Consider the following 19,580-nt stretch of genomic DNA (forward strand, 5'->3'; position numbering starts at 1 on the left):
GGTTCTGTATTGACACATAAGGAAGAATGACACTTTTGGGTTGCCAACATCATTTAGTGTGGGTGTTCTATGGAGGTTTTGTTTTTCTTAAACCTCCATCTCCTGAACTCAAGAGTCTGCATCAGAATTGCAGCATACTTTTTAGTCAGTGAAAGTCATAGTTGTGAAACAAAGCTTGAAAAGAAGGCTCAGAAACACAAAGGGAAATAAAAAGAATCCACTATATATTGAAAAACAAAAAACTTGGGATTGTTAAGCAACTTATTGTTTTTAGGACCTGACTCATGATTTTGAAGCACTTGAATTTGACAATCTATGTTTGTACATCTAGCACAATGGGGTCCCAGTCCTGACTGATGCATCCAGGCCCACGTTTCTAGGTCTAAATATTAAAGGAGGAGCAGGGTGAATTAAGCAACAGCAGCAATGCATCTGCTCCTCTTTAAGCTGTTTAGTCGTAGTGACCAGGAACCATTTGTCAAATGCCTCCTCGATTCACTGACCCATCGCTGTGAGCTGGTTTGCACTGGCCTCAGGGGGGCACAGTGTAAGGTGACCAGATGTCTTGATTTTATAGGGACAGTGCTGATATCTTGGTCTCATGTAGGCGTCTGTGTTACCTCCCAGTCCCCGTCCTGATTTTTCACACTTGCTACCTGGTCAGCCCAGCAAGGTGTCACATGGCCAGGCCCACTCCAGGGCAGGGTGTGCGCTGTGAGGCCGGGCAGGGGGCACAAGCTGCGCTCTCCCCCGCCCCGTGCAAGGTCTGCGCGCAGCGGATGCAGCAGGCGCGCGCCCTATGCTCACGGGGTGGGGGTGGGGGTGGGGCTGGGGCTGAGGGAGGCACTGCCGAGCTCGGCAGTTCGTGGGTGGAGGACGGTAGAAGGGTCATGCTATTGAACAGCCCTTCTCAGCAGCCAATCCGCACCCAGGAGCCCACCCTGGATTCTGAAGGTAGCCAACCAAAGCCTAGAACTACGCGCAGGGTCCTGAAGGACATCTTCGCCAGCCAATCATCTTCCAGACTTAGAAAACAGCGGCCCGAAGTTGCTGTTCAAGGGCCAATCAGCGGGAAGCCGTGAAAAATTCTATTTCCCTAGCCAATCCGTTTTTCAGGGTCGTCCTCCGCCACCCTAGCCAATCAGCTCCCTGGCAGCGTCTGCGTCACCTCCGCCGCCGAGAAGGTGAGTGCGGGGAACTTGGGGACAGTGCTTTGCCGCTGGGCCCAGCGTGCGGGGTGACTGCGCCGGCCGCCTGCGGGGCGCGGGACACGGGGGATAGTGGGGAGTGAAGGGCTGGCACGGTGGGGGAGGGGGAGCGCGAGGGCAGGGCTGGCAAGGTGGGGGAGGGGAACAGGGCTGGCACGGTGGGGGAGGGGAAGCATGGGGGCAGGGCTGGCATGGGGGGGGAGGGGGCTGTGGATAAGGAGGAGGAGCACTGGGAGGCTAGCATGGCACAGATGGGGTGGCAGGGCATGGAGAAGGAGCACTGGTGGGGAGGGATGGCATGGAGGGGCATTGGCTGAGCTGTAGGAAACAGGAGGGAAGCAGCAGTGGAATTGCTGGAGCTGGAGAGCTGTTCAGAAGCATAATATCCAGAAATGTTCCTTCTCTGCTCCCCTTTACTCTATGGCATGGGCTGATCCAAAATGCCTTTTCCCCTTCATTATACAGATGGCCCAGAGGCTCGTGCTGAGGAGGTTTCTATCCATCTCCCCCCAAAAGCTCTCTGTGCCACTTGTGTCGATCCTCTCCAAGGTGTCAGCAGCACCATGCTACCCTAGATCAGTTGTCCCTCTTACCCAGATCACTGTACCTGCTTCCATTAGGACGTTTTCTACCACACCTGTCTGCAGGGCCACCTTTAACATCCAGGATGGGTCTGACTTCCAGGACAGAGTTGTGAACAGCCAAAAGCCGGTGGTGGTAGATTTTCATGCACAGTGAGTATTGCAGAGGTGGGCAAACTACAACCTGCAGGCCATATTCGGCCTGCAGGACCATCCTGCCCAAGCTCCTGGCCCAGAAGGCTAGCCCCCGGCCCCTCCCCTGCAGCCTCAGCTTGCTCTCTCCGCCACCGGGTGCAATGCTCTGGGCAGCGGGACTGTGAGCTCGTGGGGCAGCACAGCTGCAGAGCCCAGCCTGACCGGGTGCTCTGAGCTGCGTGGTGGCAACGGCATGGCCCAGCTCCAGAGCTGCCACCCACCGGTGCTCCGGGCAGCGCAGTAAGGGGGCAGGGAGCGGGGGAAGGTTGGATAGAGGGCAGGGGAGTTCGGGGTGGTGGTCAGGGGCTGGGGACGTGGATAGGGGGCGGGGTGGTTGGGGGGGAACAGGGGGTTGAATGGGGCAGGGGTCCCGGGACGGGGCAGTCAGGAAGGAGGGGGAGTTGGATGGGGTAGCAGGGGGCAGTCAAGGGCAGGGGTTCCAGGGGCAGTCGGGACAGGGAGAAGGGGTGGTTGGATGGGGCAGGGGTCCCGGGGACGGCCATCAGGAATGAGAGGGGAGGGGTTGGACCTGGCCTCATATAGAACTACACTTACTCAAGTTTGCCGCTTTAGCTATACCGGCAAACCCTCTTAGTGGAGAGACAGCTTTTATCTCCACAAAAGCACTTTTGTCAGTATAGTTCATACCGGTTCCTAGAACAGAATAAGCCTTGCCAGCAAAAGGTTACTGTGTGCCCCTCATTTTCCTCCCCCAGCTCTCTGTTCCCATTTCCCTACATAGCAGACACTCTGTGTGGCCCCTTTTCTCCATTTTCCCCCATTCTTCCCTCCACCCATTCCAAAGCATTCCACAGCCTCCCCCTCAGCAGGGGTTTTGTGTGGGCCCCCCCCCCATCACTCTCTTATCTATCCTGCAGTATCCCATTCTCCCCCCCCCCCCGTGGCAAGAATTCTATGTGGACCCTCATTACCCCATGGCCCCTATTCCCACCTTCCCTCCCAAACTAGGAGCTCTCTGTGTCTCCCTTTCTCCCTCCCCACATACCAGGGTCCCCCACCATGCCAGAGGCTGTGTGCACAGCCCTATTTCCTCACCATTATTTTTCTTTCTGGGAGAGAAGTCATTCAGGATATCAATGTGTTAAATTCTATTGGGAGAATGAGCAGAGATGAGACAGGATATGTTATGCTGGAAGACATTAATGGCTACCATCAACCAGTTCTTTTGAGCTGTAGATAATTGCAAAAGTGGTTGTGACTGGCCTAAAGAGCTGGCAGGGCTTCATGTGTCCCCCACATTGGCCCTTCTGATTTCCTGATTTATTTATTTATTTTTACCACAAAATCAATAGGGTTCTGGCCATTGATGTTTAGAACGTTCCCTGGAGTTTTGGAATTGATCAAATGCAGCGTTCAGAAGCTATTGCGTGACACAGAACTAAACTTTGTCTATGCTTAAAAGTTATATCCGCATAGCTGCATTGCTCATGGGAGTGGAAAAGCCACACCCCTGACTGACGCACCTAAGCTGACAGAACCTCCAGTGTAAAAGCAGCTACATTGAAGGAAGAGTTTCTCTGTTAACATGGGTATTGTCATTCAGGGAGGTTGTGTTCCTACACCACCAGAAAATCTTCTGTCATGTAGGCTGCCTCTGCACTAGGGATTGTGCTGGCATCGGCTCTGTAGTGCAGACATAGCGAAATACTCTTGAGTTTAGTATAAGGTTTTAGCAAGTTTGGTCAACAATACAGAATGCTATACAAAACGTAACGCTTAAGGTATTTCACTGAGATGTTAACATAGATTGTGTAATTGTCATGGATCCATGGGATCTGTGCTATGCCCCAGCTTTAAACGATCCCTTGCAGCCAGAGATGACATATACCAGCTGATTGGGGTGGGGGACACAGTTTAAAGGTTTGGCTGCCCCAGAATAGCTTGAGTCATGGCACCCCACCAGGCAGGTGTCCTCCCTCCCTCCCCTGCAGCTCGCAGCTGTTGCTCCTGCCTCTCCCCACAGGGCTCAGCTCACTGGCCCCCCCAGCAGCTGCCTGACAGGGAGGGGGTCCAGCCATCCCGTGTGACGGAGCAGGGCTAGCAACCCCTGGCAGAAATATGGGGAGGCACATGATCCTGCATTGTTTCCCCCCCCCCCCGCCCCTCCCCACCACCACCACCACACGCACACACAGGAACCTTGTCAGTGTGCCAGATCCCTAAGGGGGCCCATTCTTCCTTAAAGGTTGGCCACACAACTTCAGCGTCTCCAAAACTGAGTGTCTGGGCTCTAGAGCTCTATTCAGCAAGTCCAACTTAGATAACTCCTTATCAGAGACATTTCCTGTCTTCCAGGACCAGTGCACCTCAGCAAGTATTTGCAGTGACACCAAACAGAGTAGGGTTTATTAGTCAAATGTAACACAGCACTGGAAAGTCCTTAAATTAGCATAGAGAATTAAAGGTTAAGACATAATCCATACTGGCCAAGCCAGTGCAATCAGCCAGCAAAGCGGCCGTGGAATCCGTTTCCACTCTCTCCATGTTTTTGTCTCTTTGTCTGTCAGTCCCATGTCTCTCCAAAGACCAGCTTGTATCTTAGCATCTTCTCATCTCTTGGTCCATTGTCTTCCTCTTGCCGAGTTCACATGTTCCACCTGCCGGAGTTTTGTGTGGAGTTCTCTGTGGATCACTGTCAATTGTTCAGTTGTTGGGATTCCCATAGTCTTTCTGGATCCTCCAATGATATGGATCAGTCCCTTCAAGGATCCATTCATACTGCCCCAGACAGTTAGGTGACCCAACACCTCATATCTCCTGCTCTACACCTATAGGGTGGCAATCCCTAGTCAAGTAAGTCACTGCCATGCATATCATTCATAAGAATATTACAGAAGATTCCCACTTCATCACAGTAACAGAATGGACAAGCATAACAACCCCGGTCTTAGTAAGCCTTTTATTTACTTAATGTTATTTTGGCTTCCACCTTTTTCAGCCCACAGTCTTACAGCGACAAACACCAGAATCTATTTTATTGCTACATTTTACTGCCCTACAGTTCAGCTCTCTCCCATTATGGCTCATGAGGTTCTCTCCTTACTGTGTCATAAGGATACTTGCTAGCATTAAATGTGCTGCACAAACTCGTTATGTTTTCTTTATTGACATTTAGGCCCAAACAGACAACTAAAACAAATTGCTGCATGAAAGCTGTGTATTACAAGTGATCTGTGTCCTCCAAATTAATCTCCATGCAATTTTTAAATCATTCCCAAATACTCCTCTTGTTACCTTCATGTTTTCTTTAGCAGCTACTAGTTCCCGGGTGACCAGAAGTAGTTGCTGAGAAGTTCATAGCTTCATCTATAATCAAATTAGATAATGTCTGTCCCATTTTTTTTTTTAATGCTGTTTACACTCGGGAAAGACTTTCACCAGCAATGAGTTGTTTGCAAAAGCCTTTGCAAATACCCTCAGCAGTTGGCATTGATAAAGATTTTGCCATTGACTAACAACAAAAATATTCCAAGATTTTATCTGCTAAATTATAATAGTAATTTTCTGTCTCATTTGTGTCTGGTGGCACCTAGTGCCCCCAAGCAACATAAAGGCCCCCTTTGTGCTTGGTTCTGTACAAATACAGAGCATAGAGTCTGGAAAACTCTCAATCTAAATGGACAAGAGTAACAAACTGAAATAGAAACTAATGATGACTGGGGCCATGAGAAGGAGGATCAACTTGTATGTCTGCAGGTAGAGAAACCAAGAGCTATTGGGAGTAGCATAGGGAGCAAAACCAGCTCTGGTTTCCATCTAAAACATGATGTAAGGGTTTGGGAATTTATTCTTCTTTTCTTTGTAAGGATAGGTGGGGTTGAGATCAATGTAAATGGGGCAGTATTACTTCAAGTGCAGTTAGAGGAAGAACTCAGCACTTTGACTAGCACCAATGCCTTCCATTCAAACTCTTCCTAATACCAGAGTTTGGTACAGGTAGTCTCTGTTGTTGTTTTTTTTTCTTTTTTAAATAGAGACAGCCTCTCCGTGACAGTGATTTTGCTGTGGAAGAGAGCCCTTAGGTAAACACAGCAATCACTTTGGAGACTGAGGTGTTTCAAGAGTAATGGGCTAACACTGAATAGCAGCCTCTTCCCACCCTCCCCTGATTTAATAATGCCTTTCTTATGGAAACCTCTCTCTAAACTGTGTTGCAATCCAGGCTTGGTCTATGCTTAAAAGTTCTGTTGGCATAGCTGCGTTAGTCAAGGGTATCAAAAACCCACACCCCTGACTGGCATAGCTTTGCTGACAAAATCCCCAGTGTAGATGCAGCTATGTCAACAGAAGCGGGCTTTTGTTGGCATAGCTGATGTCATTCAAGGAGGTGGTGGTCCTACACCGGGAGAAAAACTCCTCTTCTCAGGCCTGGTCTACACTTGACACTTAGGTTGACCTAGCTACATCATTCAGGGCTGTGAAAACTGTCACCCCTGTGCAGCATAGTTAAGTCGACCTAACCCCCACTGTAAGACACGGCTAGTTTGATGGAAGAATTCGTCCATCGACCTAGCTACTGCCTCTGAAAGATGGATTATCTACATTGGCAGAAAACCCTCTTCCTTCCCTGTTGGAAGCATCTATGCTACAGCAGCAACACTATACGTGTGCCGCTGTAGTGTAGACATACCCTCAGTGTAGGCTGTGTCTATGCTAAGGGGCTATGCCAGCATAGGCTCCATAGTGAAGACAGTCTCAAAATCTGTGTTACTTTCGGACTGTGATTCTGAGTCTAACAATTGCAAAAGTGGTTGGTTAATGTTCACCCTTGGTGTTTAAATTGTGGTAATTTCCCATAGTGTAAAGGTCAGTGTAGGGAGGAGAGGTTAGGTGGTGATCAGGTTGCCTCTGAAATACCATGAATGGTGTGAATCTAAACTATGGCTGCCCGGCAGTTCCTTGTGTAACGCCTGCTTTTTTTCTCCCCTGTGAGGTGGTGCGGCCCCTGCAAGATCTTGGGCCCCAGGTTAGAGAAGATGGTGGCCAAGCAGCAGGGGAAGGTACTGATGGCGAAAGTGGACATTGATGATCACACAGACCTGGCCATTGAATATGAGGTATGGGCCAGGAGCAGGAGGACTCTGCTCCAGCGGTGGCTAGGAGGGGGCACGAGGGTATCTTTATAATAAGGAAAGGCTTATCAGTAGGGCTGTCAATTAATCACAATTACCTCACGTGATTAACTCAAAAAAATTAATCGTGATTAAAAAAATGAATCACAGATTTAATCGCACTATTAAACAATAGAATACCAATTGAAATTTATTAAATATTTTGGATTTTTTTCTACATTTTCCTATATATTGTAGTCTGTGTTATATTTGAAATCAAAGTGTATATTATTTTTGATTACCAATATTTCCACTGTAAAAATGATAAAAGAAATAGTATTTTTCAATTCACCTCATACAAGTACTGTAGTGCAATCTCTTTGTCGTGAAAGTGCATCTTACAAATGTAGTTTTTTTTTGTTACATAACTGCACTAAAAAACAAAAAATGTAAAATTTCAGAGCCTACAAATCCACTCCGTTCTACTTCTTATTCAGCCAATCGCTAAGACAAACTTTTGTAGCCAGCATTGCAAGGTATTTATGTGCCAGATATGCTAAACGTTCATATTCCCTTTCATGTTTCGGCCACCATTCCAGAGGACACACTTCCATGCTGATGATGCACGTTTTTAAAAAAAAAATGCATTAATTAAATTTGTAACTGAACTCCTTGGGGGAGAATTGTATGTCCCCTGCTATGTTTTACCAGCATTCTGCCATATATTTCATGTTCTAGCAGTCTCGGATGGTGACCCAGCACATGTTGTTCATTTTGAGAACACTTTCACTGCAGATTTGACAAAACGCAAAAAAAGTACCAATGCAAGATTTCTAAAGATAGCTACAGCACTCGACCCAAGGTTTAAGAATCTGAAGTGCCTTCCAAATCTGAGAGGGACGAGGTGTGGAGCATGTTTTCAGAAATCTTAAAAGAGCAACACTCTGATGTGGAAACTACAGAACCCAAACCACCAAAAAAGAAAACCAACCTTCTGCTGGTAGCATATGATTCAGATAATGAAAATGAGCATGTGTCAATCCGCACTGCTTTGGATTGTTATCGAGCAGAAACCGTCATCAGCATGCACATGTGTCCCCTGGAATTGGTGGTTGAAGCATTAAGGGACATATGAAGCTTTAGCGCATCTGGCACATAAATATCTTGAGACACCAACTACAACAGCCCCATGAGAACACCTGTTCTCACTTTCAGGTGATATTGTAAACAAGAGGCAGGCAGCAGTATCTCCTGCAAATGTACACAAACTTGTTTGAGCGATTGGCTGAAAAAGAAGTAGGACTAAGTGGATTTGCAGGCTCTAAAATTTTACATTGTTTTATTTTCTAATGCAGTTTTTTTGTATATAATTCTACATTTGTAAGTTCAACTTTCATGATAGAGAATGCACTACAGTACTTGTATAAGGTGAATTGAAAAATACTATCTTTTTATTTTTTTCGGTGCAAATACTTGTAATGAAAAATAAATACAAAGTGAGCACTGTACACTTTGTATTCTGTGTTGTAGGGACCTGGTGTCTCCCCAGTACCTAGTGGACAAAGAACACTGCTGCTGTATTCTACAATAAGACCCTGCAGCAAAAGGATTAATATTCACTCTCCCCTTGGAGAGGAGAGCTGTGCTCCTTCCCCTTAAGGATTAACGCAGGGGCGGGCAAACTTTTTGGCCTGAGGGCCGCATTGGGTTTTGTAAATTGTATGGAGAGCCGGTTAGGGTAGGGGGGTCATGGCCCGGGCCCCACCTCCTATCTGCCCACCCCCCCAGGATTCCTGCTTCATCCAACCCTGACGGCCCCTGGGAGAGGTTGTGATTGCTTAAACAGTGCAATGAAGTATTTGAAGCCAAGAGATGTACACCAGGCACTGGGTAAGGATTGTTCTGTCCACAGATAAGAGATTAGGGATCAAATAGATTAATCATTATTGTTCCAAGCCTTGCTATGGTAACTGGTAGCACTTCTGCTACAATTATAGCAGAGCAATCCCAGGCAACTGGAAAACCAGTATTTAAAGGCACTAGGAAAAAGGCTGAAAATTACAGCCCTGTAAGTGTTGTTCCTCTAAGGGAAGTTTGAGGGATGAGAATTGTTCAGTTTAATGGGGATTTGGCCCAGGGAAATCTTGTCAAACAAACTGGATAACTGAAATGATCATTTTAGATTTGCAAATAACCCTGTCGGGGAGGATGTAAGTATTCATGCTGTAGTCAAGGGCTGGATTATAGGGCCTCTTCCTGAGCCTTAAATGTAGACACAGGCAAACTCTGTTAAATTCCCATTCTGCAGAAAGTGCTGGGGATCCTGGGTCCCTGGTGGACCTGCACCCTGTGCTGTCCAGGTGATACACCTCTACTTTTGTTAGTGCTTCAGACTCCTCGCTGGGCAGCAGTGAGACCATGGTGAAATGGAAATGCTACGGGGAGTTTTGTTCTGATCCTTACAGTTTCTGGCTTGCTTTTTTGAGGAGGACATTTGGTTCTTGGTTTGTGCTGTCCTGAGCTCAGGGTTAGAGTAGCTTCGTTTTGCTCCTCCCTCTGAAGAGTTGCTAGCCAAGGCAGTGAGAGTGCAAAAGCTGGAGGGGATGGCCAGAGTGGCTCCATGCTGTTGTAGGTCCGCACAAAAGAAGAGGAGGCTATGGTGTTTAGAGTAGGGGGTCAGAAATCCACCTACACTGGAGCAGGAAATCTGAACTACCCTGCTAGCAGCATCCTCTTCTAGCAACAGGAACCGAGGGCCCTTCCACCTGGGATCCAGGACTCTCAAATTGTTCTCTGCTTGTGTCCTGGGATTTTCGAGGCCCTTTTCTCACTCCCGCAATTCCCCTGCTAGCTGCCAGGAAACCAGTTTCCTCCCACGTTTCTCCCTCCCCTCCACACGCAGACCCTGGCCGGCTGCCCAGCCTGAGATTGCACAACTTCCTCTCTGCGGTGGATGGAGAGAGACCCCCTCGGAGAGCTTTGGAATGCCTGAGCATTCCTTCACATGGGTCTCTGCCTGCCCTTGGCTCCAGGCTGTCCCAGCAGAGGACATGTCCCAGAAGCATTTCCTGCTGCTAGAAACCTTGCAGATCCAGTTCTGCACAAGACAAGAATTTGTACTCCTACGATTCTCAGTCCCTTCTCATCCAACACCCACTTTTCAGGAGGTCTCCCCCCACTGTCACTTCCCTTCTTAACCACAAAGGCAAAGAGAGGGGAGTACTTCGGCTTTGTTCTGCTCTGTGTGGGATTCTCTCACTTTCAGTTGCATTGGCTTGTTGCCAGCATGCATTTTAATCCTATCTGGGAAAGTGCAGTCCCTTCTCCCATGCTGCTGCTGGTCAATGCATAGACTGGCTGGTGTGGTAGTTTTGGAAAGATAGCAGTGGGATTCCTTTGGCTGGAGATATCTCAGCAAGTAGTAGCTTGTTCCTTTCTGGAGTTCCCTGCATTGTTCCTAAACTTACTGGTGAAATCCTCACCTCTTCTCTGGCCTCTCTATGCTGCATAAAAGTACTGGAGTGGCGTAAATGGGCCCTAACAGGCCTGGTTCTGTCTGTGGGAGATTTCTGCTGGTGCAGGCAGTGCAGAACCCGAGGTGTTCTTGACAAACCCTGGCATGGGGCTGCCCATAGGACATCCTGGAATGCTGTGGCAAGTTAGACAGTCCCATGGGACTTTTTTAAGCTATGCTGGGGGCCACTCCGCCCCCCCTGGAGCAGTTCAGCATCTGGAAGCACAGAGTAGCTGAAAGCCACTATAGCTGTCCCCTTCTTCCGCGTGCGTGTGGGGGAGGAGATGGAGGGCTGAGCCACAGGTGCACATGAGGTTCATGCTGGCCCACCCACACAGGCTTGTAACTCAGCATTAAGTGAATGCTCCTCAGCTCTGGACCAGTGCTTGCTTTCATCATGTGACCTTTAAAGCAGATGGTTTGTTACCCAAACTCATCTATAAAATAGCCTCACGTGTAACTCCACTTGCTGTTTAATCTACACTAGAGGAATGGGGAAGATATCCCTGAAAAATAACAACCACGTTGCCCCAGGAGGGCATAATTAAGGCGAGCTCAGTGCTTCCTCGTTATATCCCTTCCTTCTTCCTGAAAAAGAGAAAAATTAACACACAGGCACATCAGCTGCACCATATGTGCAGTGAGCAGCTTTCCAGGGCTACACTGCACTTCTGCAACTAGTCACTAGGGGGTGCTAAAGAACACAGATTAAACAGGCATTGGGCAAGTGGCAGGAGGAGCCCCAGTGCCTGAATTATCTAAAACTGGTCTGTATAAAGCCCTGGAGGATATTCGTAGGGAACAGTTCTGGATGGGTGAGGGGGAGGGACAGGGCGAACAAAACCTCTTTCATGTCAAACTGCTGGTGAGAGAGGAGCCATATCGCTAAGGGATTTCCTGTGGGGAGGATTTGTGTGGGTGGCAGATTCCTGATGGCAGCAAGAGACAGTGCAGCTGGGAATCTACTCGCTGAGTGAATGCATTCCCAGGATGCATTCCTACAAGATAAGGATGGGACACGTTCCAGGAGATAAGCGCTATACAGATAAGGGCCATGAAGTAGCAGGAGGCATGTGCCTGGCTGTTCTAAAATACTACCAAATTCTTTCCCTTGCCATTCCATGCTGGTCTGAGTCTCGTTACGCCTTCCCCAAAAGATGGCCACAAGGTTTCTTCATCTCCCCCGCCCCGAGTCCCCCGGGGAGTTTGCTTTGATCCTGAGTGCCATCCTTTGCACTGTTACTTCCTTAGTTTTGAACAAAGCTTGCAGGGGATCGGCTGAGAGAGTAACACCCAAAGCACTGTAGCTGGCTGCCAGTTTGAGGGCTTTCCTTCCCCTACCTAATCAGCAGGTGGTGGTCTCTGACCGTGCTGTCAGTGAAGCTATGACCTGTGAGAGCAGGGAGAAGCAAAGAGATGGATTTGGGGGGGACGGGACAGTCTAGAGCTAACACAAGAATATTTCTCCAAGAGTGGAGGAGGAGCAGGGCAGTCGCCCCAAGCCCCATGCCACAGGGTGCCCCACAAAGCTAAGCTGCTCAGACTTCTGCTTCAGCCCCAAGTGACAAGCTTAGGTCCCTGGACTTCAACCCTGCACAGCAGGGTTTAGGCTTTCTGCCCTGGGCCCCAGTGAGTCTAATACTGGTTCTGCTTGGTGGACCCCCTAAAACCTGTTTGCAACCCCCCCCAGATGGCCCCGGATCCCTGATTGAGAACCACTGTTCTAGACCAGAGAGGCCCTGAATTTCTAACGTCAAAAGCAAGCAGGAAAAATAAAACCCTGAAAACTTTTCGGTCCTTTATGAATTATACAGAAGGGCCCAAGCCTTTTTTTTTTTTTTTTTTTTTTGCTTTGCAGGTCATCCTTCAAAGCCATTGTGCAGCTGGGCTCCTCCCAGCATAGCTTATTGTGTGTCTGTTTGCGCCCTCTCTGCCTTCCAGGTCTCAGCTGTGCCAACTGTGCTGGCTATGAAGAACGGAGATGTTGTGGATAAGTTTGTGGGGATAAAGGATGAGGATCAGCTGGAGGCCTTCCTTAAGAAACTCATTGGAGCCTGAACATGAGAAACCTGCACCCAGGCCTCTGGATTTGGTCATGTTGCATGCTCTCTTGCCAGGAGAGGCATGAAGCAAAACTGAACTGCCTTGTAGAACCTGTGCCCTTTTTTGTGTGTGGGTGTGGCCCACCTTCTTCTCTTGGGCAGCAGTAGTCCTGAGCAATTCTGAGGGTGGGAGAAGCTGGAACTGGGCTTCCATTTGTCTGCAAAGAACTGGTAGTGGGGAAAGCAGGATGACTGCTGAATTAGAGGTGTGTTTATCAGTGTCTGTCCTATCCAGACCCAGAGCAATGGGTGGTTACTCTCTGCAGGATATGGACACATATTTGCTCTGGGTGGGTTTGTTAAAATCGGGGATTGCTCCACTTCATCCATGATACCTGCATCCTTTTCCTCCTGTTGCTGGGACAAGTCCGAATCCTCTGTGGCTCCTTGAGCCTATGCCACACTCTCCCCTGCTGCTGATTTATGAAGAGAAACATTTTTTTGTTTTTTGGGGGGGGGGGGGAGGGGGGTTGTAGGTCTGTAATAAAGATAACTTTATTAATCACTTCTGTGTAATTCTGTAGAAAAACCCCATCTCTGAAATCGTGGGGCAACTCTCACCTGCCCACCAAGGAGGGAGGAATCGTAAGGGATGCTGCTACTGTGATAGCTGAGCATAGACAAGGGGGCTCCCCAGGTGGAAACAGTGGGGCAGGAGTGCAAGGTGGGATTTAAGAATGTTGGGAGTGTCTCATCAGTATTAAAACTTAATGCACTTGCTTGTTTTAATACCATTATTTCTGTGCAGCTCCCAGCACAGCTCCTCTGGCTTATGGACTAGTCGGACTTGTTTCAGGTGCTGCTGGATTCTGAGACCCAGAAAGTTGATACATCTCCTGATTGAGGAGGAACATTGGATCCTGCCAGTAATGAACCACAGCTTGTTCTCACCCCTCCTCTACTCCCCATCTCATGAGCAATCTGTGAGAGCTTCCACTCCTGTTTGCATAATTGAAGCTGTTCTTACCACTGAACTCTGGTTCAAGAGGCTGCAGGGAGTAGGTGCTGAGAAAAAGGTTGGCGATGTGGAGGGAAGCTATGAGGGGTCTCTACCTTTGGACTTTAACTAGCCTGGCCTTTAAATGATGGTAGTGAGTTTATACATTCATAACTCTAGTTGAGTGCAGTTCCTCCCAGCTGCCTCTCCCCATTCTGCCTGCCCTTTCTGCTTGTTCCTTCCATCTGCCTCCATCCTACCTGCTTAGCAGCAGCTGCTGCCACCTTCCCTAACCTCTCCCCTCAACTACTCCCATCCAACACGCCTTGGAACAACTGCACATTAGTGTTATCAGTGAATGGGTGAAACCCATTGCCGCAGCCTGGCTTTTCCTTTATATCAGAGAGGCTTAATTTCAGTGCATTTATGCCATGCCCCTCAGAATACTATCAATATTTAATGCCTTTATATGCGTTTTGTTTCTCTTTGTCTTCAGTCTCCCTTACTCTGCCTTGGCTCTGAACTCCATCTTCTCCCAGCACACTTATGTTATTACAGCCGGATAAGGCATTTTCCTCCAGTTGTGTCATTACCATTTATAACCAGCAGTAAATTTTAAGGAGGGGTGATCAAAGTCTGTAGGTGCTGGGCTGTAGCCACAATACTGCTGGCAGTTTTGTTCTTATCTCAAAGCTGGGCAATGCTGGCTGATCCACCACAGGAAGTGATACCAGTGGCCCAGTAGGGGGCACTCTTCGCTTTGGGCCAATGCTGAAGTAATGCTCTGCTGCGTTGCTCTATAGCTCTGCTGCTGGATCTGACATCTTTTGAAGGAGATTTAAAACAATTCTTAACCAATTATGCTCGTTAAAGAGCCCCTGCCAGCTTTTTGAAATGGAAGGTAATCCTGGTAATAGTGCCATGCTTCCTTAAATTCCCCTAGCAATTCACTACAGTATTTTCACTTCTAGTAAAGACTGTCCATTTGCCAGCATATGCAGGAAAAATGGGGGAGCAACATCATATGTTCCTACAATAGTTAACTTTCATGCCTTACCATCACCCTAGAACAGGAAAAAACAGACGAACAAAGTGTGACTTTGCATTGTGTGTATAGGAGACAGTATAAATTAGCTATTTTATCGCTTCCTTCCAAGGGAAAAGTCTAGCTTAGGGTTTCTGTGGTATTCCAGTATCAAAGCACAGAGTTACTGGCAAACTTTAAGATGGGGGTATATGTACAATTGCTTCTGTAACATGAATGCTGAGTACCCAAGTATTTGATGTGCTCAGAGATTTCCCTCTTTAGCCATCCCTAAGAAACACCACTTTCAGTGGCGGGAAGAGGGTAGCGTTTTATGTGCATCTCATTCCCCTTTGGAGTCCCAAAATGCCTGGGCACACCTCTGACACAGTAGAAAAATAATGAAAGGGACAGAGAAGTGCAAAGATGTTTTAGGCAGCAGGGCCTGACCCCAAAGATATTTAACTTCCATTGACATTGATGCAAGTTAGGAGCCTAAATACCTTTGAAGATCTGGGTCTAGGACTTTAATTTTAATCCCTTTTTTATTGTCTCTGTTACGTGCTAATAATAATCTCCCTACGTTGGTGTCATCAGGAAGGTTTGCACATGGGCTGATTCAGGGTGTTCTGTGGCAGTTTTCACACACACTAAACATGATGGTCTGTTGCAATGGGGCTAATGCAAAAGGCTGTTCCACAGCACTAACAGCTTTCGCCATATCAGTGGTTCAAATGCTTCCCTTTGTTTCTATTGCAGCAGGGCTGCTGTGTTCTTCACTTCCTGTTTTGAAACATGCCGGGTGTTGCTCTGTTCTCTTAAACCTTTGCTGTGCTCTGTCTTACCAGTGGCTGTACCACAGTCGTCTGTGTATGTACTATAACTATACAGATATATTTAAAATACAGGAGTCATGGACTTTAAATTAAACCCTACATGAGTGTCTCTCTTTACATAAAATGTTTCTGTCCTTCCCTTCTTTAAACGTTGTCCCCTGGTCATCTTCCACCCCCTCTGGGCTCTGTGGGAGGCTGCAGGACAGGGAGATATTTATCCTCTCGGCATTCCTGCCACCTAGTAATAACACTTAGTACTTTGTGGTTACAAAGCAAAGGCTCAACAGAAGAGACCAACACCATTTGCAAAACTCTGTGCGATCTGTCCTGTGATGTAGGTAAATAAATATTATCCCCATTTTACAGATTGGAAAACAGCTACTATTTGGCCAGGACCTCAGCCTTTTACTAACCTGTCCTGGAAATTACCGTTCTAGCCTGTGGCCTGGGGCTACCTGAAAGCTCACCTGCAGTTATGGTCTCCTGCCACAAGGAGCTGCTGTGTCTGGGAGTGTGGCTCATTTCCCCCACAGCTGCTGCTCCCTTGTGAGGTCAGAGGAGATAAATCAGAGTAGTAAGCAGTTGCCTCTGTCTTGTCATTCAATGCAGCTTCAGCAGTCAGGGTCATCTTCCCCAGGCTCATGGGAGCCAGGGGGACCCAATGGGATAGGAGGAGGGCAAGGCAGGTAGAATGGCAACACCAAAGAGGAAAGCCTCCAGCCCTCCCCTACAGCTAGAGGAAATGAATGGTGGAAATGGTGAGGCCTCCAGGAGGGGAGACAAGCCTGAGAATGTGCTTCTCCCCCTCCCCACACACACACATACCCCAGAGAGCAAGAGTGCTGGGGAGAGGCCGCATGCATCCCTCCATCTCACCTCGTTCTTGGGAAGAAATGCCCTTTAAGGATGCTGGGGAGGGAGCCAGGCCTGCTGTCCTTAAGAGGGAGATGCTGGAGTAAGGGAATAACACTAGTAGCCCACTGGGCAGCTGCTTCCTATCTTCAGGTCGGAGGGAGTTTGGGAATTTGTCACGGGATTGTGGTGCTGCTCCTACAGCTTCACATGAACATGTCAATTTCTAACTACTGAGCCAAACCTGAGATCCTGATGATTAAGATATTTGTCATAAAACTAAATTAAAATGCATTAGTCTCTGCCCACAACCCTCTGGCAGCTCATGGCCCTCTGCTTTTATGGAGGAGTGTCCCTGGAGCTCTCTTTTAAACATTGGTGACTATGGGGAAGCGCACAGCCATTTCTACCAGTGCGTAGAGCAGCTGCAGTTGATAGGATGGGGGTCACTTCTTCTTTTCCCATTTGCCTCCTTTCTTGTGTGAAGATCCATCTCCTGCCAGCTCGTCTTCTGTGGGAGAACCGTACTCCCCTCCCGTACACCAGCTCCGTCTCCCCCAGGGAGAAGGACAGAGAAGGAATACATCAAACAAGGTTTTTGCATAAAACTTTTTTTTTTTTAAATCAACTTAACATTGTCTAAAATGCATCAGCACTTTCCAGGGACAATGCCCCCAGACTTCCTAGGCTTGTTTATGTTACATCAACACAGATTCTCTATCCTGCTGGACACAGAGATTGGAAAACTACTGATGTTCCCAAACCAGTTCTTCACAAGGAGCACAGGCAGCCTGATGGGGCCTCCTGGGGGGAGGGGGAGGGCAGGAACTTCTTTTGGCTACATTTGTTCTCTTTCCCACTGCTGCTTCACCACTTAACACCCAGACCTGTGGTGACAAGAGAGTGGGTGAGCTCCCACTCTGGCTTTGATCAGCTTTAACCACTGGTTCAGAGCGCATGGCCCTGCACAGATAACTGGCTCCACAGTCCTGGCTAACAGGGCAGAGTCACTGTTCTTGGAGTGTTATACGGCGCACATGCTGGAGCGTATTTTCTAATGTTTATATAACTGTTGTTTCTTTTATCTGAATTTTTAAGCAAATTGCCAGAGCCCTTTCTGCTCATTAGGGCCGCTTCTTATGCCAAGTTTAATCTTTCAAAGTTTAGCCAGTGTTGAGTGATGCTGGAAAAGAAACAGTTGTAACAGTCCAACATTTTGTTTTATATATAGTTGTGCAAAAATGGCTTTTTGTTTTTCACCCTGCCATAACTCAGAAATGACTGAATAGTTTTGGCCCAAACTTTCCGTCAATATTCACCTGTGAGGAAAAACCAAGCATAGCAAATTTCTGCTCATAAAATGAATGTTTTGGAAAATTTTGATCTGAAAAGAAGACCTATGTGTGTGTGTGTGTGGGGGGGGGATATAATGCAAACTACTTTGCAACCTTAACTATTACAAGCGTGATCAGTGGCCGCTTCGTCCTGAATGAGGCTATTACAAATCAAATAATTTCCTGGCTGGGCAATCTGTCCTGCAGCAACATTGTAACTTGGGTGTAGGGTGAGTGTTTTCGCAAGGCAATGACAAACATGGGTGAAATATTCTCTGCAGGAGGCTAAGAGTGACTCAGGATTCCTACAGCAAAGCACCTCCTGCTGCTCGGAGCAAGTTATCTGAAAAATGAGAACACACAGCGTAAGAGGCTAGCACATCCTCCTCTCTGACGGCAAGAGCTCAGCTCTGCAGGGGACACAGGGGATTATCCACCATGTAAATCGTGCAGATAAAAAAAAACACCCAGAAAAAAACATGCACAGTCCTTGTTGTCCTTCAACTCACTGATTGCCGGAAATTCCTCAGGTAGTTGCTGAGACGTGAGGGGTTATTGTTCTGCGTTATGATTTTTACAGTCTGGCCAGTGGCAGGAAACAACCAAATAAAATCTCCTGTTAATTCTGCTTTCTTCTTAGCAGGGTTTCAGCCACAGGGCTCAGGCCTAGCTGCAGTCTAGCGTTCGTGCTCTGCGCTGCCATGAAGGAGATCTAGAGTCATTTTCTAGGTCTGATCTCTTCCTCTCAAGGCCAGCAGGGGCTTGGCCTGCTGCACTGGGAAGGCCCAATAGTCTTGGGGTTAGGACTCAGCACTGCTATGCAGGCCGATTCAGGCTTTATTCCCAGTCCAGCTCTCCTTGGCAGGAGGTGGGAGTGCTGCACAGAGAGCATGCTGGGGGGAGGTGATTCTTCTCCAGCTGGCGTGGTTGTAGACTAATATTGATGAGGTCCTTGGCCAGAAGGATGTAGCCCTTTTGAGGGGGACCCTCAGAGCTCCATTAAAAAATACCCCAAAACCACTCAGCGGCAGGGAATTACATGAGCGGCTGCCTGTATGGGTGTGACCTGGAAATCTCTTCTTGATGCCAACTGGCAGAGGACATGGGGTGCATAGAGTTTTACAGGGAACCCCTTGGTCAGTTATATACATACTAATTCACTAAAGGGTGGCATAGAGGTCTCTGCTGAGAGCCAGTAACACACTGGGCATCATAATCCCTGCAAAACGTATGTACGGATAGTATGTGAGGAGTTATGTACCTGTACTAGAAATTATGTTCTTAAAGTCAGTGAGTTAAATCAGGTCACCAAGAGGTGACAAACGTCTTCCTTTCAGACAGGCAGGAGACATTTATCTGCCTAGTTATATTGAAACTGAGCAGTGTCTACTTCAGTGGTTCTCTATCAGTGGTACGTGTACCCCTGGAGGTACACAGAGGTCTTCCAGGGGGCATATCAACTCATCTAGATATTTGCCTAGTTTTATAACAGGCTATATAAAAAGCACTAGCAAAGTCAGTACGAACTAAAATTTCATACGACTTGTTTATACTGCTCTATATACTATACACTAGGGTTACCATATTTTGTGCCTCCAAATGGAGGACACTCCACGGGGCCCCAGCCCCGCCCCCAGCCCCGCCCACGCCCCTGCCCCAACTCCGCCCCCTCCCCAAAGTCTCCGCCCCCTCTCCTGCTTCCCGCGAACATTTGATTCGCGGGAAGCCTGAAGCAGGTAAGGCGGGGTGTGGGGGGAGGAGGCGCGGCCCAGGCTGGCCCCCCGGCGGCTCCAGCCTGGGTCGGCTCGGGCCCTGGGGTGCCAGCCCCGGCCCCTGGCCGACCACCCCCAGCCTGCCCAGCACTGGCGGCCCGGCGCACCCCCCGGCGGCCCGGCGCACCCCCCGGCTCCCGGCCCCGCGACCCC

The 19,580-nt window shown here is 48.2% G+C and overlaps 1 protein-coding gene across 3 annotated transcripts; it reads left to right on the plus strand.

Moving 5' to 3' along the window:
• Window positions 1-1,070: 1,070 nt before the first annotated feature.
• Window positions 1,071-15,563, plus strand: TXN2 (thioredoxin 2). Of its 3 annotated transcripts, none has more exons than XM_034777613.1 (4): window positions 1,071-1,184; window positions 1,674-1,942; window positions 6,939-7,062; window positions 12,512-15,563. In XM_034777613.1, exons 2-4 carry the CDS (start codon window positions 1,674-1,676, stop codon window positions 12,626-12,628), a joined length of 510 nt encoding a protein of 169 aa, XP_034633504.1. In that variant the 5' UTR covers window positions 1,071-1,184; the 3' UTR covers window positions 12,629-15,563. The 3 variants fall into 3 exon arrangements, with proteins under 3 accessions (XP_034633504.1, XP_034633495.1, XP_034633486.1); XM_034777604.1 differs by lacking the exon at window positions 1,071-1,184 and adding an exon at window positions 1,185-1,237; XM_034777595.1 differs by lacking the exon at window positions 1,071-1,184 and having other exon boundaries at window positions 1,492-1,942.
• The last annotated feature ends 4,017 nt before the right edge of the window (window positions 15,564-19,580 follow it).

This window comes from Trachemys scripta, chromosome 1 (assembly GCF_013100865.1).
Source record: "Trachemys scripta elegans isolate TJP31775 chromosome 1, CAS_Tse_1.0, whole genome shotgun sequence".
Lineage (NCBI taxonomy): Eukaryota > Metazoa > Chordata > Testudines > Emydidae > Trachemys > Trachemys scripta.

Bases quoted from the DNA above. Each gene is read 5' to 3' on its own strand.
- TXN2 (XM_034777595.1), top strand. From the start codon at position 1,629: ATGGCATGGGCTGATCCAAAATGCCTTTTCCCCTTCATTATACAGATG. The intron at 1,943-6,938 runs GTGAGTATTGCA...CTCCCCTGTGAG, and splicing joins GTGGTAGATTTTCATGCACA to GTGGTGCGGCCCCTGCAAGA. The intron at 7,063-12,511 runs GTATGGGCCAGG...TCTGCCTTCCAG, and splicing joins ACCTGGCCATTGAATATGAG to GTCTCAGCTGTGCCAACTGT.